General features: G+C 47.1%; 1 protein-coding gene across 1 annotated transcript in view; it reads left to right on the top strand.

The window, feature by feature from the left end:
• Window positions 1–21,727, top strand: part of LOC128827336 (IgGFc-binding protein-like) — a 28,341-nt gene extending 6,614 nt beyond the window's left edge. The window contains exons 4-12 of the mRNA XM_054011195.1: window positions 1,808–3,034; window positions 7,797–8,134; window positions 8,522–9,095; window positions 9,494–10,092; window positions 11,971–12,538; window positions 16,493–17,082; window positions 18,313–18,883; window positions 20,013–20,212; window positions 21,175–21,727. Coding sequence (XP_053867170.1) covers window positions 1,808–3,034; window positions 7,797–8,134; window positions 8,522–9,095; window positions 9,494–10,092; window positions 11,971–12,538; window positions 16,493–17,082; window positions 18,313–18,883; window positions 20,013–20,212; window positions 21,175–21,324 — 4,817 coding nt within the window. The 3' untranslated portion in view covers window positions 21,325–21,727. The remainder of the gene's footprint in view (window positions 1–1,807; window positions 3,035–7,796; window positions 8,135–8,521; window positions 9,096–9,493; window positions 10,093–11,970; window positions 12,539–16,492; window positions 17,083–18,312; window positions 18,884–20,012; window positions 20,213–21,174) is intronic.
• Window positions 21,728–22,540: the final 813 nt, after the last annotated feature.

Raw genomic sequence — 22,540 nt, 5'->3', positions numbered from 1 at the left:
TAATTTCCAGTTGGAATATGTCTGGCTTGGACTCCCAGCCATTGGCTCTTCTGCCTTCCTTTAGCCCCTGCGTTTTCCTCTCCAGGAAGTTATTTATATACGGGAGTCAAGGTACCTCTCAATCTTCTTTTTGATCAGCTAAGCACAGCGAGCTCTGTACGTCTCTTGCTGTCATTTTTCTCCTGCCCCGAATCCTTTTGCTGGCTCTTCCCTGTCCTCTATGCAATTTTTCAATAGCTTTTTTAAAATGCAGACACCAGAATTGGATGCAGGAGGATCCCAGTGGCAGTCTCTCCAAAGCCATACACAGAGGGGAAATTGCTTCTCGACTCCTACTCACTATTCCCCTGTTTATACAGCCAAGGACTGCAGTAGCCCTGGGAGCTCATGTTGAGTGGCTTTTCCGTTATGGCTCCTCTATTCTTTCCGGAGTCACTGCTTCCCAGTGTACAGTTCCCCAGCCTGGAGCTCTCGCCTGCATTCCTTCTTCCTAGATGTAGAACTTGGCATTCAGAGATATTAAACCACATTTTGTCTGAATGGGCCCAGCTCACCAAGCGACCCAGATTGCTCTGGGTAACAGCCTCACTGTTCTTTACCATTCCACCAAACTTTGTGTCATCTGCCAATTTTATCAGCAGTGACTATTTACTTCCAGATTACTGGTGAAAATGTACCAATCCCTGCAGAACCCCCCACCCCATTTGACCATGATCCACCAGTTCTCCAGCTCTTGATCCATTTAACATGTGCTCTGTTGATATTGCATAGGGCTAATTTTTTGATCAGCACATGGTGCATTGCTAAGTCAAACCCTTACAAAAGTCTATTACATCTACAGTTACCTCCATCAACCAAACTTGTAATCTTATCAAAGAATGAAATTGGTGTGTTTGACCAGACCTATTTTCCATGCCAAGGGATGTTGTGAAGGCCAAAAGTGTAACTGGATTCAAAAAAGAATTTGATAATTTCATGGAAGATAGGTCCATCAATGGCTATTAGCCAATAGGTCAGGAACGCAACCCCATGCTCTGGGTGTCTCTAGCCTCTAGCTGCCAGAAACTGGGAATGGATGACAGGTGATGGAGTCCCTCAGTAATTGGTCTGTTCTGTTCATTCCCTCTGAAGCACTTGGCCACTGTCGGAAGACAGGATACTGGACTAGATGGACCATTGGTCTGACCCAGTATGGCCATTCTTACGTTTTTATCTCCTACAACCAGGTTGATTGGCAAGAATTATAGTCTCATTCTTTAATCCTGTATCAACTTTTCCATTATTTTGCCCAGGCTTGTTGTCAAACTAACCAGCCTCTAGCCATGACATCATTAACACTCTTCCAATCTTCTGGAAACTCTTGATGTTCTAAGTTTGTGAGATACAATCTAACCCCCTGGCAAATCTCTGCTTGCCACAAAATTGCTTCATATTCAGAGATTCTTATATTCAAAGGCCAGAAACTGTCACTGTGATCATCTACTTTGACCCCCTGTACAACATAGGCCAGAGAATGTCCCTCAATTCATTCCTGTTTGAACTAGAGCAGATCTTTCAGAGAAACATCCCATCTTGGTTTAAAAATGGCCAGTGATGGAGAATCTCCCACAACTTTCGGTAAATTGCTCCAATGGATCATTACCCTCTAAGAATTTGCACCTTATTTCCAGTCTGAATTTGCCTAGCATCAACTTCTGGCCATTGGATCTTATGAGACCTTTGTCTGCTAGATGCTGTTGGCGTGTTATGTGCTCAGGTGGTGTCTGGAATTGCCTTAGTTTTAGTTTGCTGTGTGTGCTCCTTCCAGGCCTCTGTGAGTCCAGCCACCTCGGCCGGGAGTTCATCACCGTTTTCATGCAGAACAGTCACAAGGGCGAAGATCCTGACTTCCAGCTGCTCATCACCGGCTACTCTGCCATCACCTTGGTCACTGTCACCATGCACAAGTCCACCTTCCGGAGAGAGATCACGGTGGAGCAAGGGCAGACAGTGACAGTGCATTTGCCACCTTCCGTGGAGATGGTGGGCAGTGGGACGTTCAACAGCACTGTGCTGGTCTGTGCCAATAAAGACATCACTGTCCTGTCTCTCAGCTACAAGCAGTATACGTCTGAAACTACTGTTGTGTACCCTGTGGAGAGTATGGGGAGGTTGTATTATGCCATGACGCCAAGCGGCAAGGCGGATGACCCCTACAAGGAGTTTGCTGTGGTGGCTTGGAACTTCCCCACCACGGTCAGTGTCCATCTGAAAGGAGCAGTGACTTTCCGAGGGGTCAAGTATGCAGCGGGAAGCAGACTCACCGTTTTCCTCCTGGCTTTCGAAGCTGCCCAGTTCCAAAGCCGAGAAGACTTGTCCGGCTCTAGGATAGTGTCCTGGAAACACGTGGCCGTCCTGAGCGGCCATAGCTGCACCTCCAAACACAGCTCGTGTGACCACGTGGTCGAACAGCTCTTGCCTGTCTCCAGCTGGGGCACCACCTTCATCATCCCGCCCTTATCTTTCCAACCTAAGTATGACTTGGTGTATATTGTAGCCTCCCAGAGGAGCCACCTAAGTTATCACTCAGGGAGAGAGATCTCCAGGAAGGACATGGTGGCTGGGGAGGTGGTGACCCTTGATATCACACACTCCAAGCCCTTGTACATCACCTCCAGTGCTGGAATCCAAGTTGTCTTCTTCTTCACGGGCAGAAGCAAAGAGGGCTCCACATATGACCCCTTCATCATCAACATCCCTCCCACCACAAACTACTGCAGGTCCTACCACCTGGATGGGATAAAGGGCTTCCAGAACTACGCACTGATCATTGCAAAGAGCTCCGAAGCTGACGGGACCACCAGGGATGGACAATTGCTCAGCAACGTCCAATGGAAACCAATCCAGGGCACGGATTTCTCCTGGGCAGAGTATGACTTGGGTGAAGGGGTTGGCTCCCACTCCCTGGAGAGCCCCAGCTCTGTCTTTGGGGTGCTGAGTTTTGGGATCTCAACGGAGTTTGCGGGGTACGGCTCGCAGGCTCTCTGCAGGTGCGGTAAGTCCAATTTTTTCTATCTTCGTTTCTTGTATGTGGGGTTCGGGGACAGTTTCCAGACAAATGGCTTGTTTGCTAAAAAAGGCAGTTTTAGGATGACCCAAAACCAGTCACAAATTTGACAAATAAAAAACATTTGGGTGAGATTCACAAGGAGGTTTAGAAACCATCCATGTGATAGCTGGAGCCCAGGGGTTATGCCGCTCCCCTGAGATGGGGGAGACACCTCCCAGTCTGGGCAAAGATTTAACCCCAGCTTGTGCTACATAGAGGTGAATGGCCTAACCCCAAAGCCGTGGGCTGAGCTGGTAGCGGGGGGGAATGTTTCAATGTTGAAGCGGTTCCATTTTGTATAAATAATTAAATATTCATGGAAGGCGGGGCTTGAATGAAGGCTGGGCTACTTCCAGGTGAGCACGTTCACCATCAGGCTAAACTGGGGAGGGCTGGGAAGAGAGCCATGAGAGTGATTAAAGGATTAGAAAACCTGCACTAACATGATAGCCTCAAGGAACTCCATCGACTTAGCTTAACAAAGAGACAGTTAAGGGGTAACTTGATTACAGTCTATAAGTACATAAGAACATAAGAATGGCCAGACTGGGTCAGACCAAAGGTCCATCTAGCCCAGTATCCTGTCTCCCGACAGTGGCCAATGCCAAGTGCCCAGAGGGAATGAGCAGAACAGGTAATCATCAAGTGCTCCATCCCATCGCCCATTCCCAGCTTCTGGCAAACAGAGGCTAGAGACACCATCCCTGCCCATCCTGGCTAATAGCCATTGATGGACCTGTCCTCCATTAATTTATCTAGTTCTTTTTTTAACCCTGTTATAGTCTTGGCCTTCACAACATCCTCTGGCAAAGAGTTCCACAGACTGACTGTACATTGTGTGAAGAAATACTTCCTTTTGTTTGTTTTAAACCTGCTGGCTATTAATTTAATTGGGTTACCCCTAGTTCTTGTGTTAAGAGAAGGAGTAAATAACATTTCCTTATTTACCTTCTCCACACCAGTCATGATTTTATAGACCTCTATCATATCCCCCCTTAGTCGTCTCTTTTCCAAGCTGAAAAGTCCCAGCCTCATTAATCTCTCCTCATACGGAAGCCGTTCCATACCCCTAAAGCACCGATCTGGGGAACAAAATATTTAATAACGGGCTCTTCAGTCTCACAGAGAAAGGTCTAACATGATCCAAGGGCTGGAAATTGAAGCTAGACAATTTCAGGCTGGAAATAAGTCATAACTTTTTACCAGTGAAAGTAATTAACTATTGGAACAATTTCCCAAGCGTTGTGGTGGATTCGTCATCACTGGCCATTTTTAACTCAAAATTGGCTTTTTTTCTAACAGCTCTGCTCTAGGAATGATTTGGGGGCAGTTCTCCGTTTGGGGAAAATTGCAAAACTTGGTTTCAAAATGAAATGTTCATATTGCAATTTATTTGAGAGGTTTCTGAATATTATTTTGATTATTTTTATGTTATTTCAAGACATCACAGGAGTAATGGTGCATAATATGACACAAGAGAAAAACTGGAATATTCCATTTTATTTTTATATTTTATTTTTTAAAAAGCCGCAAGTGCAGTTGCTACTTAATAGAGACAGAAACATCTGATCTTCTTTTCCAGATCAGAGTCTCCCGCTGGGCTTTGTTTCTCTGTGACACCAAATGGATGGCAACCTTGCTGTAGGGGAAAAAACCAAACCAAACCGGAAGGCCGCTACTAAGTACAGACTGAAATATCTTATCTCATTCTTTAGATCGAAATGGCTCCTGCTTGTGCTGTAAGGAAACACTCTGACACTGTGTCATACTGTCTCATTGCAAGGCAAACAGGTCACACTTTGATCTAGAAAAGAAGATCAAATGTTTCCATCTGTACTGAGCAGCTGACCTGCATGGTTAGTTTTTTTAAAATAAAACAGACTATTTTAATGGTTGTATTATGTCTAGGCTTGGCAGAATTTAACTTTTATTGTTTGATAATTTTGACAGATAATATTGAAGCTTAGTTTTAATCATTTAAGTTTAACTTTTCACCCGTGCACAAAATCATGGGTTTAAACATTTCTTTTCCATTTTTATTCATTTAAATGTTCACAGTTGCAAGAAATTATAGGGGGAGGGTCAGACAATAATTATTTAATAACAGCAAACACTGAGATATAAAAAGTTAAAGCTTTATCACCGTCAAAAAACATATTGCCAGTGTCACATGTCAAAATAGACAAAAGAAATAATCTTAAACCAAACTCTAAGGTGGTCTCAGGCTGCATCTTTCTTTCTTTGCCTAGCTATACATTTTGATTATTATGGATGGAAATATTTTCCAGTGGATCGTCTGTTCTGTGTCGTTGACATTGAACAACCAAAATCGAATCCAGACAAGCCCAGTTATTTCACACAGGCTGTATAAAAGCTAGGTATTGTTATAGGCCAGCTGAGGATCTGAGACACAAAGGGGACATCTACATTGTACTGTAAACCTGAGTCTGTGGGATTCAGGCTTGCAGACTCAGTGTTCTGACCCAGATCTGTGGCTTGAGCTGCGTCCACACTGCAAAGTGAAGGGGCTTGGCACCAGGTGGCAGCAGGACTCATGCTCTAACCGCCCCCACCCCCAGTAGGGTCCTAGGACTCTTGCTAACCCTTGTCAGACTGATTTGTGTGTGGATGGAAGGGGATCTTGGAGTCAAACCTGAGTTAGAGTCCAGGCTTAGGGTACTGTGTAGACATTCCAAGAGGGACTACAGGCCATGTTTCCAAAGGTATTTTAGGCACCTGATGACGAAGATAGGTGCCAAAAGCCAGATCCACCAAGACTTACAGATTTTTGTACTTAACGCCCCAGTCTGGCCCCTTCTTAGGTGCCTGGCTGACTCTTTAGAGGCTGAAATCTAACATTTAGGTACCACCGACATCCTCAGCTGCCTAAATTTCCTCAGTTCAGTGGTCCAAGGTTCAGTGCCTAACTCCCATCACACTCACACAAGTCACTGAGGCGTTATGACTCAGTTTCCCCATCTGAAAAATGGGGCCATTATCAGTGTGCTAGTAGCGCCGAGGAGCCCCATCATGGACCAGGACCCTGTGGTTCTACAGACACAGTAAAAAAGCCAGCCCCTGCCCCAAAGAGCTTTCGGGAATAGCAATCCTACCTGCCCCTCTTTAGGTTTTTCACCGTGGGGCCTGAATCTTAGAATGTATCTGTACAGCACCTAGCACAACTGGGCCTCAGCCTTGGTTGGAGGCTCTAGAGTGGGGTAAGGCAGCATGGGTAAATAGGTAGAGCACTGGTGTGCCCCTCATTAGTCCTGGGGGTCTATTTGAGAATTGTCGGCTCTGCTGCTGGGTGACCTTGGGTACATCACTTGCCCCTCTTTGCCTCAGTTTCCCCATCTGTCAAATGGGAATAATGATATTAACTTCCTCGGTAAAGCCCAGGGAGATCTATGGATGACAAGTGCTACAGAGGAGCTTGGTGGTGGTGGTGGTATTATTATAGGTGCTACCAAATACGCTAACAATGTAAAAAATGTTCAGTAGAACGAATCTCATGCTGATTTCTTTTCTGTCAGGAGGTGTGTCCAAACATTTTTGGCTTTATGAGCCAATGCCTTGAATTGGTCACATAATTTTCCGAGAGAACATCAATTGTTCTTTTTAATTTCTTTTTATTTTATTGTTATCGATTTAAATGTTCAGAGCTGCACAGAATTATCCATTTTAAGGTCTTTTTTATTTGTTTAAATGTGTGCAGTTGTGGGAAATGATGGGGGCAGCAGATGCTAATTATTTAATGACAGACTTTGAGATTCAAAAAGTTAAACCTTTAGAACTGTTCAAACACAAACTGTCAACAGTGCTTGTCAAAATCTACCAAGTAAATAGCTGTCAATCAATCTCCAATTAGTTCTCAAGCAGCCATCTTTTCCCTTGGCCTGTCTGGAAATGTCAATGGTTATCAATGGAAATGTTATTTCGTTAGTTTCCTGCGTGTAAGGCGAAACGGACATTAATTGACATTTACTGATAAAAAAACCGAGTCCGTCCAAGCCTAGCTCTATACTACCAAATGCACGAATGCGTGGAAGGCCTAGATTGTTGTGAGGAAATGTTGCTGGCAAATGTCACTTTCACTACCCACCCAAAACTGATAAGAAAATATTTCCACCGATGATCATTGACTTTTACAGACTGGCAACGTAAGAAAAATGCTATTTGAGAATTTATTAGAGTTTAATGTGAAGATATTTCCTTGGTAGAGTTGGACAAACAATGTGGACAATTTTTGTTTTATCGGTTCTAAAGCTTTTCGAATCTCAACATCTACTGTCATTAAATCATTAGCGTCTGCCTCCCCCCTCCCATAATTTCCCAGGGCTGTGGAAATAGAAATTGATTTAAAAAAATAGAGGGGAAAGTGCTTAAAACCATGAACATTTAAATTGATACTAATTGAAAACAATGCTTGAAAACAAATCGATATTATCTGTCAAAATTATAAAACAATAAAAATCGAACCCTGCCAAACCTGTGTTTGTTAGAGAGACAAGGTGGGTGAGGAAATATTGTTGATTGGACCAACGGGTGAAAGAGACAAGCTTTTGAGCTACAGAGCTCTTCTTCAGCTCAGGACCAGTTCTGCTCTTTGCTAGATGTTACGACAGATATGTGGGTCAATGACGCAATGCAGCACATCTATCACAGCTGGTGTGGGGGGTTTTGTGGCCTGGCAAACCTTTCTCTCTAGACAGCCCACAGTCCTGCAGCACCATTGAGTGCAGGAAGAAGGAGAGATGCGAGATCACGAACTGCAGCCCAGCGTGCGTAGCCGAGTCAGAATCCACCTGCCGGGTGCAGGGAGAATCGCATTATCACACCTTCGATGGGCAGACTTTCAACTTCACGGGCACCTGCACCTATGCCATCGCCAGGATCTGCGGCTCGGACACCACTCTCCCATCATTCAGTGTCGAGGCCAAGAACCAGAACCAGCGCAACACACGCGTTTCCTCTGTTGCTTTCGTGACAGTCCGTGTCTACAATGTCACCATTTCGATGGACAGATACACAAAGGGGCTGGTGCAGGTGAGAGTCCGCAATGTGGTAGGCCTTATTTCTGGATTTCCTTGTAGTCCTGTGAATCTCAGTGCGCCCTGTTATACCAGCCCTTGGCTCCCCCACTCTAGAGCTCTGCTGGTGCCCCTCACTCCCGACCTGCAGCCTGTATCCAAAGGGGAATGATGAATTCTTGGGTGGCCTCATTCATCGTGTCTCAAAATGGGCTGGATTTCATGGGTCCCTCGGGGAGAAGCACCACAGGATAAATCCCCATGAGAGGTCTACCCGGTCTGGAGCTGGGACTGTCTGGAAGGCTGCTGAAGGGGGGAGCTGCAGTAGCCAAGCTAAGTGGAGCTGGTGGACCTGGGGTCTCAGCAGCTTGGATAGTCAACAATTGATTTGTACACCCCGCAGGTGAATGCCCGGAGCTCCAGCCTCCCCGTCTCCCTGATGGAGGGGAAGCTGAGGGTGTATCAGAGTGGGGGCTCGGTGGTCATCGAGACTGACTTCTCCCTGAGGGTCTCCTATGACTGGGGCAGCTCCCTGGTGGTGCAGCTCTCTAGCAGCTTCTGGGAGCGTGTGTGCGGCCTGTGTGGCAACTACAACGGAGACCCTGGGGATGACTTCACCACCCCCACGGGGGTGCTGGCTGCCAGCCCCGTGGAGTTCGGGAAGAGCTGGAAGGTGGAGGATGGGGACAGGTTCTGCTGGGACGACTGCCACGGGGAATGCAAGAGCTGCTCCCCAGAGCTAGTCAGCAGGTACAAAGCTGAGCCCTTCTGTGGCTGGATCACCAAAGAGGCGGGCGGCCCCTTCAGCCGGTGCCACTCCATGATCGATCCCAAAATCTACCTGGACAACTGCGTCTACGAGCTGTGCATGAGCGATGGCCACCAGGAGATGCTGTGCCAGGCGCTGACGAGCTACGCCGATGCCTGCCGGGAAGAGGGGTTGGATATCTCTGAGTGGAGGACGCTGGTGGGATGCTGTGAGTACACCCTGGTAGAGGGGAATTGTGTAGGGTGGTCCCAGGGTGATGGGATGAGCATGAGCCAGGGGAAACCAGCGGGGAACACGTGCTAATGGGCAGATCTATGGGGCCAGGGGACCTTCTCCCCAAAGAAGTCCCATTGCTGAGGACATTTAATGCTAGATGGACAGATCTGAGAACAGGGGACAGTCCGGCCCTGGCAGAGGGGGCTGGAGGAGGTGGGACCTGAGGGGTTCTGCCACCTTCAGTTCTGTGGGTCAGAGCTCATGGTGCATTCGGGAGCATCGCTGGGGCTGCTCTGCTGCACAGCGTTTGCCGGGGCCCCTCAGCACTGTGCCAAACTGGCCAAATGCAGCGATATTCCCAGTGACCCCCATGTCCCATCCCTTTGACAGCTCTGCCCTGCCCGGAGAACAGCCAGTACCAGCTCTGTGGCTCCGCGTGTCCTGCCACCTGCAATGACCAAGCAGCCCCTGACAACTGCTCCTTGCCCTGTGTGGAGACCTGCCAGTGCAATGAGGGCTTCGTGCTGGACGCTGGGAAATGCATCCGCAAGGCCGGCTGTGGGTGCGAGTTCCAGGGGCATCTCTATGCTCCCGGAGAGCAATTCTGGGGGGACAGCACCTGCACCAGACGCTGCGTATGCGACCCACAGAGCAGGCAGGTGAGCTGCGAGGCTGCAGGGTGCAGGACTGGGGAGCAGTGCCAGGTGAAGAAGGGCTTCCCAAACTGCTACCCCACTGGCTACGCCAGTTGCACGGCCAGCGGGGACCCCCACTACACCAGCTTCGACGGGCAGAGGTTCGACTTCCAGGGCAGCTGCCTGTATCAATTGGCTGGGCGGTGCCAGGAGCGGGAAGAGCTGGTGGATTTCCAGGTCCTGGTACAGAACGACAACAGGGGCTTCCAAGCCGTGTCCTTCACCAGAGCCGTGGAAGTCCGAGTGTACGGAGTGAACATCACGGTCAGCAGGGACTATCCAGGAAGAGTTCTGGTGAGTTCATTCATCGCCCAGTCCCGAGATACCATTCATTAGAGCTTCTGCTTTGCGTTGCATTGTGTCCGCAGCTTCCTGGTTTAGGTCATTATCCAATTTTCCCCCGTCGTCTTCTTTACTGTCTTCACTCATCATTGCAGTTTTCATCTTCCTTCTGTATGTGTCATCAGTGGAGTTGGGTGGAAAATGGGGAGGGGATGGAGATTCTGCAGGGAAAATTTCAAGTTTTTGGCAAAAAAAACTCTAAATCTGAAACATTCTGCCTCAAAACCGAAATATTTCCTTTCTGAAATGCCACCACAGTGCCTCAGGGGAGTTGTAGTTTGGGTTCCTCGGTAGTTTGGGCCTTCAGGTCAGACTACATCTCCCATGATGCATCAAGCGCTCTCCTCTTGGTGAAGAAAGGCAGTGCATCATGGCAGCACATGGCCACAGGGCATCATGGGAGATGGAGGCCAGCTGGGGGGCTCAGCACATAAAGGAAAATGGCAACCCAAACTACAACTCCCATGAAGCAGGATGGTGGCATTTCAGAAGCAAAATATTTCATTTTTTGGACAAAATATTTCAGTTTGAGGCAAAAAGTGATTGATGGGGTTGAAAACTCAGTTTTGCTACAAAAAAAATATCCAATTTTTTGTGGCCGGTACTTTTGCAGAAAATGTCATTCAATAAACCAATCAATTTTCCATCAAAAAATAGTTTTGCCAGGAAAGTTGTGATCAGCCCTAAGGGTCAGCCACGGTCACCCCTTTGTTCGGGTATTCACGTGTCGTCATTGGGACCATTGTGATCATCTAGTTCACATTGTCAGAGATTTCAAAGCCAGAAAGGACTGTTGTGGTCACGTAGGCTGACCTCCTCTAAAACACAGCCCAGAGAACAGCTCTGAAAGTTTTCCCCACAAGCCTCTTCCAACTGCCAACCCCTTATTCAAAGTCAGAGATTTTCACACCCCTCTTACATTTACCATAAGAGTCAAAAATGTATCATTGACTTGTGCCATGTTTTGAGGAACTGACAAAGAACACCTGGCCTTGGAAGTGAACGGGGTGCAGATAGGAGACGAGCGAGTTTTTCTTTGCTTTAGATTTTCTCAGTGTTTTCTTCAAGTTTGTGTTTGATCATTGTCCTCCTGGGCTGTTGTGGGGTTTCATTGTGGTGCTGCTTGTTGCTGATTTGCACAAGGCAGGATTCATTCAAAAATGCGGGGTGGGGAGAGAAGAAAACCAACGTATGCCACTGAAAATTCTGAAAAGTCAAAATTCAACCAGTGTTAATAATCTAAAGGCATGAAAATGCTTTTGAGGATCATTTTTCCAATTTTATTTTTTTTTAACCAGCTAAAATGATATCAGCATCCAGCCCACAGCCTTCAAACGTGGTTTGTTTTTATAAGCCTTGAGGATTTCAGTGCTTGGTGCATGATGCCCATGTAGTGATTCTGCACGGCTGTTAAACATGCCCCACTCCAGCAGGGGCTGCATTCAGTGCTGGGTGGGTGATCCCTGTGTAGCATTTCTGCACGGCTGTTAAACATGCCCCACTCCAGCAGGGGCTGCATTCAGTGCTGGGTGGGTGATCCCCGTGTAGCATTTCTGCACAGCTGTTAAACATGCCCCACTCCAGCAGGGGCTGCATTCAGTGCTGGGTGGGTGATCCCCGTGTAGCATTTCTGCACGGCTGTTAAACATGCCCCACTCCAGCAGGGGCTGCATTCAGTGCTGGGTGGGTGATCCCCGTGTAGCATTTCTGCACGGCTGTTAAACATGCCCCACCCCACAGGCAGCTGCATTCCACTGCTGGAAGGCACATGGGGGCTTTGCAGGATGATGTCTCTGCCGCTCTCACCGGTCCCCTGCCCATTGCTCGCAGGTGAATGGCGTGCTCATCAACCTGCCGTACAGCACCGACGATGGCAAAATCTCCATGTACCGGAGAGGGCAGGATGCAGCGATTCAGACTGACTTCCATCTCACCATCGCCTTCGACTGGCAGGGCCGGGTCACCCTCACTGCCCCAAGCACTTATGCTGGCTCCCTGTGCGGTCTCTGTGGGAACTTCAATGGCGACAAGGGAGACGAGCTGACCATGAGGGACGGCAGAGTGGCCCCGAATGCAACGGCCTTCGGGCAGAGCTGGCGGGTGGCAGAGACACCTGACTGCACTGAACCTGAGAAGCAGGAGTGCTCCAACCTAGCAGCCATCGATAGACACCAGCGGAAAATCCAGGGGGAATGCGGGATGATCCTATCGACGGCTGGGCCCTTCCGAGAGTGCCATCGCAAAGTCCCTCCTGAGGGCTACTTCCAAGATTGTATCTATGACTATTGCTTCTTCAGGGGGCAGCAGGCTGTTGTATGCCAGAACCTCGCCAGCTATGCCGCAGCCTGCCAGGCTGCTGGGGTGACTATAGAGCCATGGCGATCCAACAGTTTCTGTGGTAACTTGGTCTCTTCTTCTGGGATGAACACTAATTCAGGGTGAAGAGAAAACTTGTCATCAAAGATCCTTAAAGTGGCCTCTGGGTGGGATCTAGTGGGTAAGAGCTAGGGGGGTGGGGGGAGTCAGGACTCATAGAATCATAGAATATCAGGGGTTGGAAGGGACCTCAGGAGGTCATCTAGTCCAACCTCCTGCTCAAAGCAGGACCAATCCCCATCTTCTATCCCTGGTTGAGTGGGTCTAGTGGGTTAGAGCAGGGGAAACTAGGGGATTTCCAGGTTCTATCCTCAGCACCGCAAGGAGAGTCGAGTGGTTAGAGAAGAGGGGCTGAGAATCAGCACTCCTGGGTTCTATCACCAACTCTAGGAGGGGATTCATAGATTCTAGGACTGGAAGGGACCTCGAGAGGTCATCGAGTCCAGTCCCCTGCCCGCATGGCAGGACCAAATACTGTCTAGACCATCCCTGATAGACATTTATCTAACCTACTCTTAAATATCTCCAGAGATGGAGATTCCACAACCTCCCTAGGCAATTTATTCCAGTGTTTAACCACCCTGACAGTTAGGAACTTTTTCCTAATGTCCAACCTAAACCTCCCTTGCTGCAGTTTAAGCCCATTGCTTCTTGTTCTATCCTTAGAGGCTAAGGTGAACAAGTTTTCTCCTCCTCCTTATGACACCCTTTTAGATACCTGAAAACTGCCATCATGTCCCCTCTCAGTCTTCTCTTTTCCAAACTAAACAAACCCAATTCTTTCAGCCTTCCTTCATAGGTCATGTTCTCAAGACCTTTAATCATTCTTGTGGCTCTTCTCTGGACCCGCTCCAATTTCTCCACATCTTTTTTAAAATGCGGTGCCCAGAACTGGACACAATACTCCAGCTGAGGCCTAATCAGAGCAGAGTAGAGCGGAAGAATGACTTCTCATGTCTTGCTCACAACAAACCTGTGAATACATCCCAGAATCACGTTTGCTTTTTTTGCAACAGCATCACACTGTTGACTCATATTTAGCTTGTGGTCCACTATAACCCCTAGATCCCTTTCTGCTGTACTCCTTCCTAGACAGTCTCTTCCCATTCTGTATGTGTGAAACTGATTTTTCCTTCCTAAGTGGAGCACTTTGCATTTGTCTTTGTTAAACTTCATCCTGTTTAACTCAGACCATTTCTCCAATTTGTCCAGATCATTTTGAATTATGACCCTGTCCTCCAAAGCAGTTGCAATCCCTCCCAGTTTGGTATCATCTGCAAACTTAATAAGCGTACTTTCTATGCCAACATCTAAGTCGTTAATGAAGATATTGAACAGAGCCGGTCCCAAAACAGACCCCTGCGGAACCCCACTCGTTATACCTTTCCAGCAGGATTGGGAACCATTAATAACTACTCTATGAGTACAGTTATCCAGCCAGTTATGCACCCACCTTATAGTAGCCCCCTTTAAATTGTATTTGCCTAGTTTATCGATAAGAATATTATGCGAGACCGTGTCAAATGCCTTACTAAAGTCTAGGTATACCACATCCACTGCTTCTCCCTTATCCACAAGACTCGTTATCCTATGAAAGAAAGCTATCAGATTGGTTTGACACGATGTGGTCTCAAAGAATCGTAGGACTAAAAGGGACCCTGAGCCATCATCTAGTCCAGTTCCCTGCACTCATGGTAGGACTAAGTATTATCTAGACCACTGGTGGGCAACCTGCCCCTGGGAGCTGCGGGCAGCTGTGCCTGCGGATAGTCAATGTAAACAAACTGTCTCGTGGCCTGCCAGCGGATTACCCTGATAGGCTGCGCCTGCCCACCACTAACAGGTATTTATCTAACCTGCTGTTATACATCTCCAACGATGGAGATTCACAACCTCCCTAGGTAGTTTATTCTAGTGCTTAACTTCCCTGACAGGAAGTTTTTCCTAATGTCCAACCTAAACCTCCTTGCTGCAATTTAAGCCCATTGCTTCTTGTCCTTGTCTCAGAGTTTAAGGAGAACAATTTTTTCCGTCCTCCTTGTAACAATATTTTATGTAGTTGAAACCTGTTATCATGTCCCCCAAAGTCTTCTCTTCTCCAGACTAAACAAACCCAATTTTTCAATCTTCCCTCCTAAGTCAAATTTTCTAGACCTTTAATCATGTTTGTTCCTCTTCTCTGAACTTTCTCCAATTTGTCCACATCTTTCCTGAAATGTGGCACCCAGAACTGGACACAATACTCCATTTGAGGCCTAATCCGTTTGGAGTAGAGCGGAAGAATTACTTCTCATGTCTTGCTTACAACACTCCTGCTAATACATCCCAGAATGATGTTTGCTTTTTTTGCAACAGTGTTACACTGTTGAATCATATTTAGCTTGTGATCCACTATGACCCCAGATCCCTTTCCACAGTACTCCCTTCGAGGCAGTCATTTCCCATTTTGTATGTGTGCAACGGATTGTTCTTTCCCAAATAGAGTACTTTGCATTTGTCCTAATTGAATTTTATCCTATTTACTTCAGACCATTTCTCTAGTTTGTCCAGATCATTTTGAATTTTAATCCTATCCTCCAAAGCACTTGCAACCCCTCCCAGCTTGGTATCATCTGCAAACTTTATACATGTACGTGCTATTGTATAAATCATTGATGAAGATATTGAACAGAACTGGATCCAGAACTGATCCCTGTGAGATCCCACTCGTTATGCCCTTCCAGCTTGACGGTGAACCACTGATAACTACTCTCTGGAAGTGGTTTTCCAACCAGTTTTGCACCTACCTTATAGTAACTCCATCTAGGTTGTTTTGCCCTAGTTTGTCTATGAGAAGGTCATGCAAGACAAAAAAAGCTTTTACTAAAGTCAACATGTCTACCACATCCCCCCCATCTACAAGGCTGCCAACTCTCTTGAACTGTTTTTCCCCTTAGACTTGCTTCCCATAGTAACTTACCTATCAACTGCCTGAGTTTGCTAAAGTCTGCCTTCTTGAAATCCATTATCTTTATTGTGCTGTTTTCCCTCCTACCACTCCTTAGAATCATGAACGCTACCATTTCATGATCACTTTCACCTAAGCTGCCTTCCACTTTCAAAGTCTCAACCAGGTCGTCCCTATTTATCAAAATCAAATTTAGAACAGCCTCTTCCCTAGTAGCATTCTCAACCTTCTGAATGAAAAATGGTCTCCAATACATTCCAAGAACTTGTTGGATAATCTGTGCCCTGCTATATTATTTTCCCACCAAGTCCTGTGCTTTGTATGACTTTGTTAGTTGTTTTAAAAAAACCTCATCCACCTCTTCTTCCTGGTTAGGTAGTCTACCCTACCATGACATCACCCTTGATTTTTATAGAGTCTAATGGTAAAAGCAGGGCAGTTGTACAGGAATCAAAACATTTGGGTTCCTACAGAAAGTTTCAATTTTAACAAAATGGCATCTTCCAGAGGAAAAACATTCTGGTGGAAAATTCTTGACCACCTCCAGTTTTGTCGTCCTTCATCTTCATGTTGATGATTTCATCATTCTTCTTCTAGGTGTTTGAATTTTGCAATTGCCTTCTTTTCTTCTCCTTTCTCCTCATTATATTGTCCTTCTTTTATGTCTCTGATGGTTATATTCTCCTCCCTCCTTGTCTTACTCTATCCCTTCGTCACTTGGCTTCATGCAGATCGTGTATCCTTGAGGGACTGCTTGGGCCATGGAGCCTGATCTTCCACTGAAGGGTTTGATCTTTGTATTTTACCAAGCAGAAAATATTCATTTCAGAAAATGATCAATTTTGGAAGCAAACAAATTAATATAATAAAAAAAATCATCAGAAAAAATATTTTAAAAATGGATGGAACCAAAGTGCTTTAAATTCACATGAAATTGTTCAGGGGGGATTTTTCTTTCTGACAAACTCAGTGATTTCACAAGCTCTTTCTCACCCTCATCTGCACATTCTCTCTCATCATCTCCTGCAGACCCCACCTGCCCCAGTAACTCCCACTATGAGCTCTGTGGGAGTGGCTGCCCTGCCACCTGCCATGGGCTCTCAGCGCCGGACGGCTGTGATGCTCCCTGTGCCGAAGGGTGTTTCTGCGATGCCGGGTTCCTCTGGAGCGGAGACCGGTGCGTCCCCATCGAGCAGTGTGGCTGTGTGCACCAGGGCAGGTACTACAGGAAGGGAGAGGAGTTCTACACCAGCGCCTCCTGCTGGGAGCAGTGCCGGTGCCAAGACAATGGGGTCGTCGAGTGCCAGGAGGCCTCCTGCGGAGCCAGTGAGGAGTGCAGGGTGGAGAGCGGCGTCCTGGGCTGCTATCCTGCAGGCAGATGCACCGTGGCTGGTGATTCCCATTACCTGACCTTTGATGGATGGGCTTTCGACCTACATGGCAATTGCACCTACACCTTAGCCAGAGTCTGCAGCAGCGATGCTGGGCTGGTGAACTTCTCCGTGGTAATACAGAAGGAGAATGCTGGTGATGGCCGCATGGCTCGGATGAGGACAGTGGTGGTCTCCGTTCATGGTTACACCATCACCATGGAGAGAGGGAGGAAGTGGAAGGTCATGGTAAGTTTACATTTCAGATTAATGTCACCAACATCTGAGGTCTACTCAATGACTGACCCAATATCCTCCAGTGAAATAAAGTTTATTCAGTTCAGAAAGTGGAAAGCAAATGAAAGGGTCTAATGGGTGAGGTCAACTCAGGTGACCTCATCTGCAGCTACTCAAAGCCTCAGCAGGGAGGGAAGTGTTTGTAAGGCCACATCTACACTTACAAGCTGACGGCGGCACAGCTGTAACGTGTAGTCATGTTATGCCGATAGGAGAAAGCTTTCCCGTCGCCGTAATAAAACCAGCTCAATGAGCGGCAGTAACCATGCTGGCGGGAAGGCAGGAGACGGTCTCCCACCGACATAGCACTGTGCACACGAGTGCTTATGCCAGCAAAACTTGTCTCTGAGGGTACATCTATACTTACCCGCTGGTTTGGCGGCAAGCAATCGATCTTCTGGGATCGATTTATCGCGTCTTGTCTAGACGCGATAAATCGATCCCGGAACTGCTCGCCCTCAACGCCGGTAATCCTGCTCCATGAGAGGAGTAGGCAGAGTCGACGGGGGAGCCTGCCTGCCACGTGTGGACCCGCGGTAAGTACCTTTAAGTTCGAACTAAGATACTTCGACTTCAGCTACATTATTCACGTAGCTGAAGTATCTTAGTTCGAACTTAGTTCAGTTATTCACGTAGCTGAAGTCGCATATCTTAGTTCGAACTGGGGGCTTAGTGTGGACCAGCCCTCAGGGAGGTTATTTTTTCCACATCTCTGAGCGACAAAAGTTTTGCGAACAGAAGTGCTAGTGTAGACAGGGCCTAATTCCAGCCCAGATTCTGCTCACACCTGTACAAGTGTAAATCTATTGACCTTAGTGCAAATCCACAATGACTCTATTGACACCAGTGTATATCCATTGATGTGAGTGTATATCCCGAGTTACTCCACTGACACTGATGAATATTTGGAGTTATTCCACTGTAAATTGTTATTCCAGTGTAAATCCAGAATAACTCCATTAATGACAGTGTGGATGTGGAGTTATTCTGAAACCACTGTACATCCAGAATAACTTCATGGAGGCTAGTATCTATCCACAATAACTCCACTGACGCTTGTGTTACTCAGCTGACTCTAGTGTAGTTCTGACAATATTTGTAATCCTGTGCGTGTGTGTGGCGCCAGGACACAGTTGCTGAGTTCCCACCAGTGACAGGTGAATTTTCCACTTATTGGCACAGGTGGGCGGTGAGCTCTACAATCTTCCACTGGCTACAGACGAGGGGAAGCTTCTGATCAATCAGGAGGGGAACAACATCATTGTCCAGTCAGCCTCTGGCCTACAAGTCCTTTATGACGCTGCCTCCTACCTCCTAGTGTCCATCCCCAGCAACTACAAGGGACATGTGTGTGGCTTGTGCGGCAACTTTAATGGAGACAAGAATGATGACTTCCTGCTGCCCAATTGGAAGAGCGCCCAGAATGCGGATGAGTTTGGGAGCTCCTGGAAGGTGCCCGTTGATGGTGCTATGTGCACCAATGGCTGCAATGACAGATGCCCCATCTGTAATGCAACCCAGATAGCGCCATACCAGACTGAGAGGTCTTGTGGTCTGATCAGAGCCGCCTCGGGTCCCTTCAGAGACTGTCACTCACTGGTCAGCCCTGCCGAGTACTTCAACCACTGTCTCTACGACATGTGTGCTACCAATGGGACGGGCAAGACCCTCTGCCAGAGCCTTCAGGGCTACACAGCTGCGTGCCAGGCAGCTGGGGCCAAGATCAGAGCTTGGAGAACATCCTCCTTCTGCCGTGAGTTTATAAAGCAACCTATAGCCCAGATTTCACCTTGTTGTGTGTCACTTAAAGCATGTGCAAACAGCATGTCAGTCCAGGGAGTGTGAGGGAGGATGCCAGCTGGGCCAGACTGAACTGTGGAGGAAAGGGAAATGATTCTATCCCCCGTCATCACCACATTTCAGGTCTGGGGCCTTCTGCACAGTGCTACCACTTGAGCTAATTCAGAGATTCATATATGCTGAGGCCAGGAGGGACCATTAGATCCTCTAGTGTGCCCAGTCAATCACAAGACCTTAAATTTCACCCAGTTATGCCTGAATGGAGGCCAATAACTTGTGTTGGCCTAAACACATTGGCATCCAGTCTTGATCCACCACTTCCCTTGGGAGTTTGTTCCAGTGTTTAATCTCCCACAGCCCCACTGTTAAAAAAATTGTGCCTTATTTCTGATTAGAATTTGTCTGGCTTTCTCTCCCAGCTGTTGGTTTGTGTTCTGTCTTTCTCCATGAGATTAAAGAGGCCTTTAGTACCCATTATTTTCTCCTCCTGAAGTTATTTTCATACTGTAATCAGGTCACCATTTGATGAGCTGAACAGACTGAGCTCCTTAAGTCTCTTACTGTCCGGCATTTTTTCCAGCCGTCGAATCATTTTTGTGGCTCTTTTTTCCACCCGCTGCAGTTTTGCAACATCCTTTTAAAAATGTGGGCACCAGAGCTGGATGCAGTGTTCCAGTATCAGTCTCACCAATGCCTTATACAGAAGTAAAATCCCCTTCTTGTGCCTAATGGCTACTCCCCGTTTGTATATCTGAGGGATACATTAGGCCTTTTTGCCACAGCATTACTCTGGAAGTTTGCATCTGGCTGCTCATCCAGATCCTTTGCTGTTCAGGATACAGTCCTCCATTCTGTAGGTGTGGCCTGCATTGGTTGCTCCTACATGTAGAACCTTGCAGGAATAAGTATTTCTTAATGGAAAACTGGCATCAATAGTAGGCTGTTATCCTCTAGAGGCAGACAGAGTGCACACACTTAACCAGCGTGTTTATAAGAGAAGTCAGTGGAGAGGAACGTAGTTACTATCTATGGCGGAGTTTGTGTTTCATGGATCTCTGCATCTCATTTGTTTCACAATCTAGCTCTCACCTGCCCAGCTAAGAGTCACTACGAACTCTGCACTCGCTCCTGCGATTTCACCTGTGCCGGACTGTCCAATTCACCCCAGTGCACGGAGAGATGCTTCGAAGGCTGCCAGTGCGACAACAGGCTGCTGTTTGATGGGGAGAGTTGTGTGTTTCCGGGTGGCTGTGGATGCTTCAGATACGGGAGATACATCAAGGTAGGCGACTGGTAACTAAAGCTGAGCAAATAACTGACAAAATAATTTGTGGGGGGGATTGCTTCAAGTCAAATGGAAAACTTTTTTGTTTTCTGATGCCAAAATTAAAAGCTGGAGAAAAAAATGATTTTGGGTGGGACAAAAAGTTTCATTTCATTTTAGGCTGTTTTTATCTTTTGAAAAATAAATTTCTACATGAAATGGTGTTTCAAAACGAAAGGTCAACATGTCTCATTTTGAAAAGCTTGAAATTAGACATTTAGACTTTTTTTTTCTTTTTTGCCCAGAACTCTCTCAAATTCGCCCCAAATTTCCCAAGAGTTTCAGTGGACCCAAAGCTGCATTTCTGGCAAATAAATTATTCATTCAAAAAAATGTAACCAAGCTCCGCTAGTTCCAGTGAAGCCTGTGTCTAGTTAAGATTATCCTGGCTGCCAGAATCCTGGCATCTAGGTTGTTAGAGCAGTTAAGCTAAAACAAAATGCTGTCAGGCACTAAAGAACCCTTTTTGACATGCCTTTGGAGCTGAATATCAGTTACTACACACAGTCCAGCCTCTTAGAGCCCAGTTCTTCCTGAGCTAGTGTAAATCAACATGTTCAGTCAAAGAATAATGTCTTTGGTAACTAGCCATTTGCAGAAGCTTGGTCTTGTGGGGAAGCCACAGGATTGGCAGTCAGGACTCCTGGGTTCTATTTTCAGCTTTGGGAGGGGGCTGGGATCTAGTGGATCACATAAGGGGTGGGGTGGACTGGGAATCAGGATTCCAAGATTCTAGTCACCGTTCTGGGAGGGGACTGGGCTCTAGCGCAAATCAGGTGTAGTTCAAGTGATGTCAATGGATACTGGTGGTGGGAATGGCAGTTACATTAACAGCACTGAAAGAGTCGAGTGGAGACAGTTAACCCATGTTTCTGACCAAACACTAAGGCTTCACATTTGACTCTTGCTCTCTTCCCCAGTCAATGGAGACTGTGATTTCTTCCAACTGCACTGAGAATTGCACCTGCTTCCTTAGGAGCAACCTTGTGTGTCAGAAAGTCGCCTGTGAGCCCACACAGACCTGCATGCTCAAGAACGGCACACACAGCTGCACAAAAGAGAGAGAATAGTGAGGGCCATGGCACCCAACAATGGACAAGTTAGAATGTATATGATTTATAGCTAGCATTGCAGTCGCTTTGTTTTAATGTGTTCTGTGGTGCAATCCATTAGATGGGTGCATGTGCATTGTGCTTCTGAATTATTGTTTTTTATAATATTATTGGCCAGCCACAAGATGGCGTTGTTACAATAGTTTTGCCAGTTCTGTTAACTGAATGTATAGGAGATCTTGAAGAATGCTGTGTGGTAGTTGTGGTGCATTTTCTTTCTGTCCTCAGTAAAGTGGGTTCTTTCTGCTGCAGTCTCTCTGATGGACTATAATTTCTATGGGAACAGCTGCTGCCTACATCTTGTACCTGCAAAAGTTAACAAAATCACCCCATGATGCCCAAACCTTTGCACTTTGTTTCACTCTGTGAAATCTTGCACCATACAAACCTGGACTTTATAAAAGCTAGTACATTGCAACCTGGACCTTCTCAAAGACTTTTCTTTCCCAAACTTTCAACACATAAATTGTGAGCTTTGGGGGGGGCGGCAGATTACATATCTTTCACTTCTCTGTGAAGTGACATGCACATCTGTAGCACTGTAGAAACCATAGGCGCTGACTCCGTGTGTTCTCCAGGGCTAATGGGACTTTTCAGCATGCCTGTGCAAAGGAGAGGAATTGCCAGTGGGTGGCTGCTGCTCCACGGGGGGCGGGGCACAAGACGGGCAGGGAGCAAGGACCTCGCAGCTGAGAGCAGGCCCACAGTGAGCAAGATGTTTCCTCAGCTGGAGGTATCAAGACCATCTCCAGTGAGGACAGTGACCTCTGCCCCCAGCCCCCATGAGCACTGGCTATCTACAGCCCTTTATTTTCATTTTTTACCAATTTTCACCCTTTTTAAAAGAATTGTAATAAACACTGATAAATTCCTAGGAAATATTAAACAAAATAAAAACCTAAAATGCAGGGCCTGACTCAGGGCCGACTTTAGGCACTGCGGGGCCCGATCCGAAAGAGCTGCCGCCGAAGACGGCAGCGGGACTTCGGTGGCAGCTCAATTGGCTGCCGGTGCCTTCGGTGGCACATCAGCAGAGGGTCCTTAGGGACGTTGCAGGGCCCTCTTAGGGGCACAGGGCCCGATTCGGGGGAATCAGATGAATCGCCCTAAAGCCAGCCCTGGCCTGACTTATACACTCAGTGCATAGCAGCATGCGGCCCATAGGTAAACTGAG

The sequence above is a fragment of the Malaclemys terrapin genome, chromosome 21 (assembly GCF_027887155.1).
Source record: "Malaclemys terrapin pileata isolate rMalTer1 chromosome 21, rMalTer1.hap1, whole genome shotgun sequence".
NCBI lineage: Eukaryota > Metazoa > Chordata > Testudines > Emydidae > Malaclemys > Malaclemys terrapin.
Note: the sequence above shows the minus strand (reverse complement) of the source record. Positions and strands in the feature narration are given on the sequence as shown.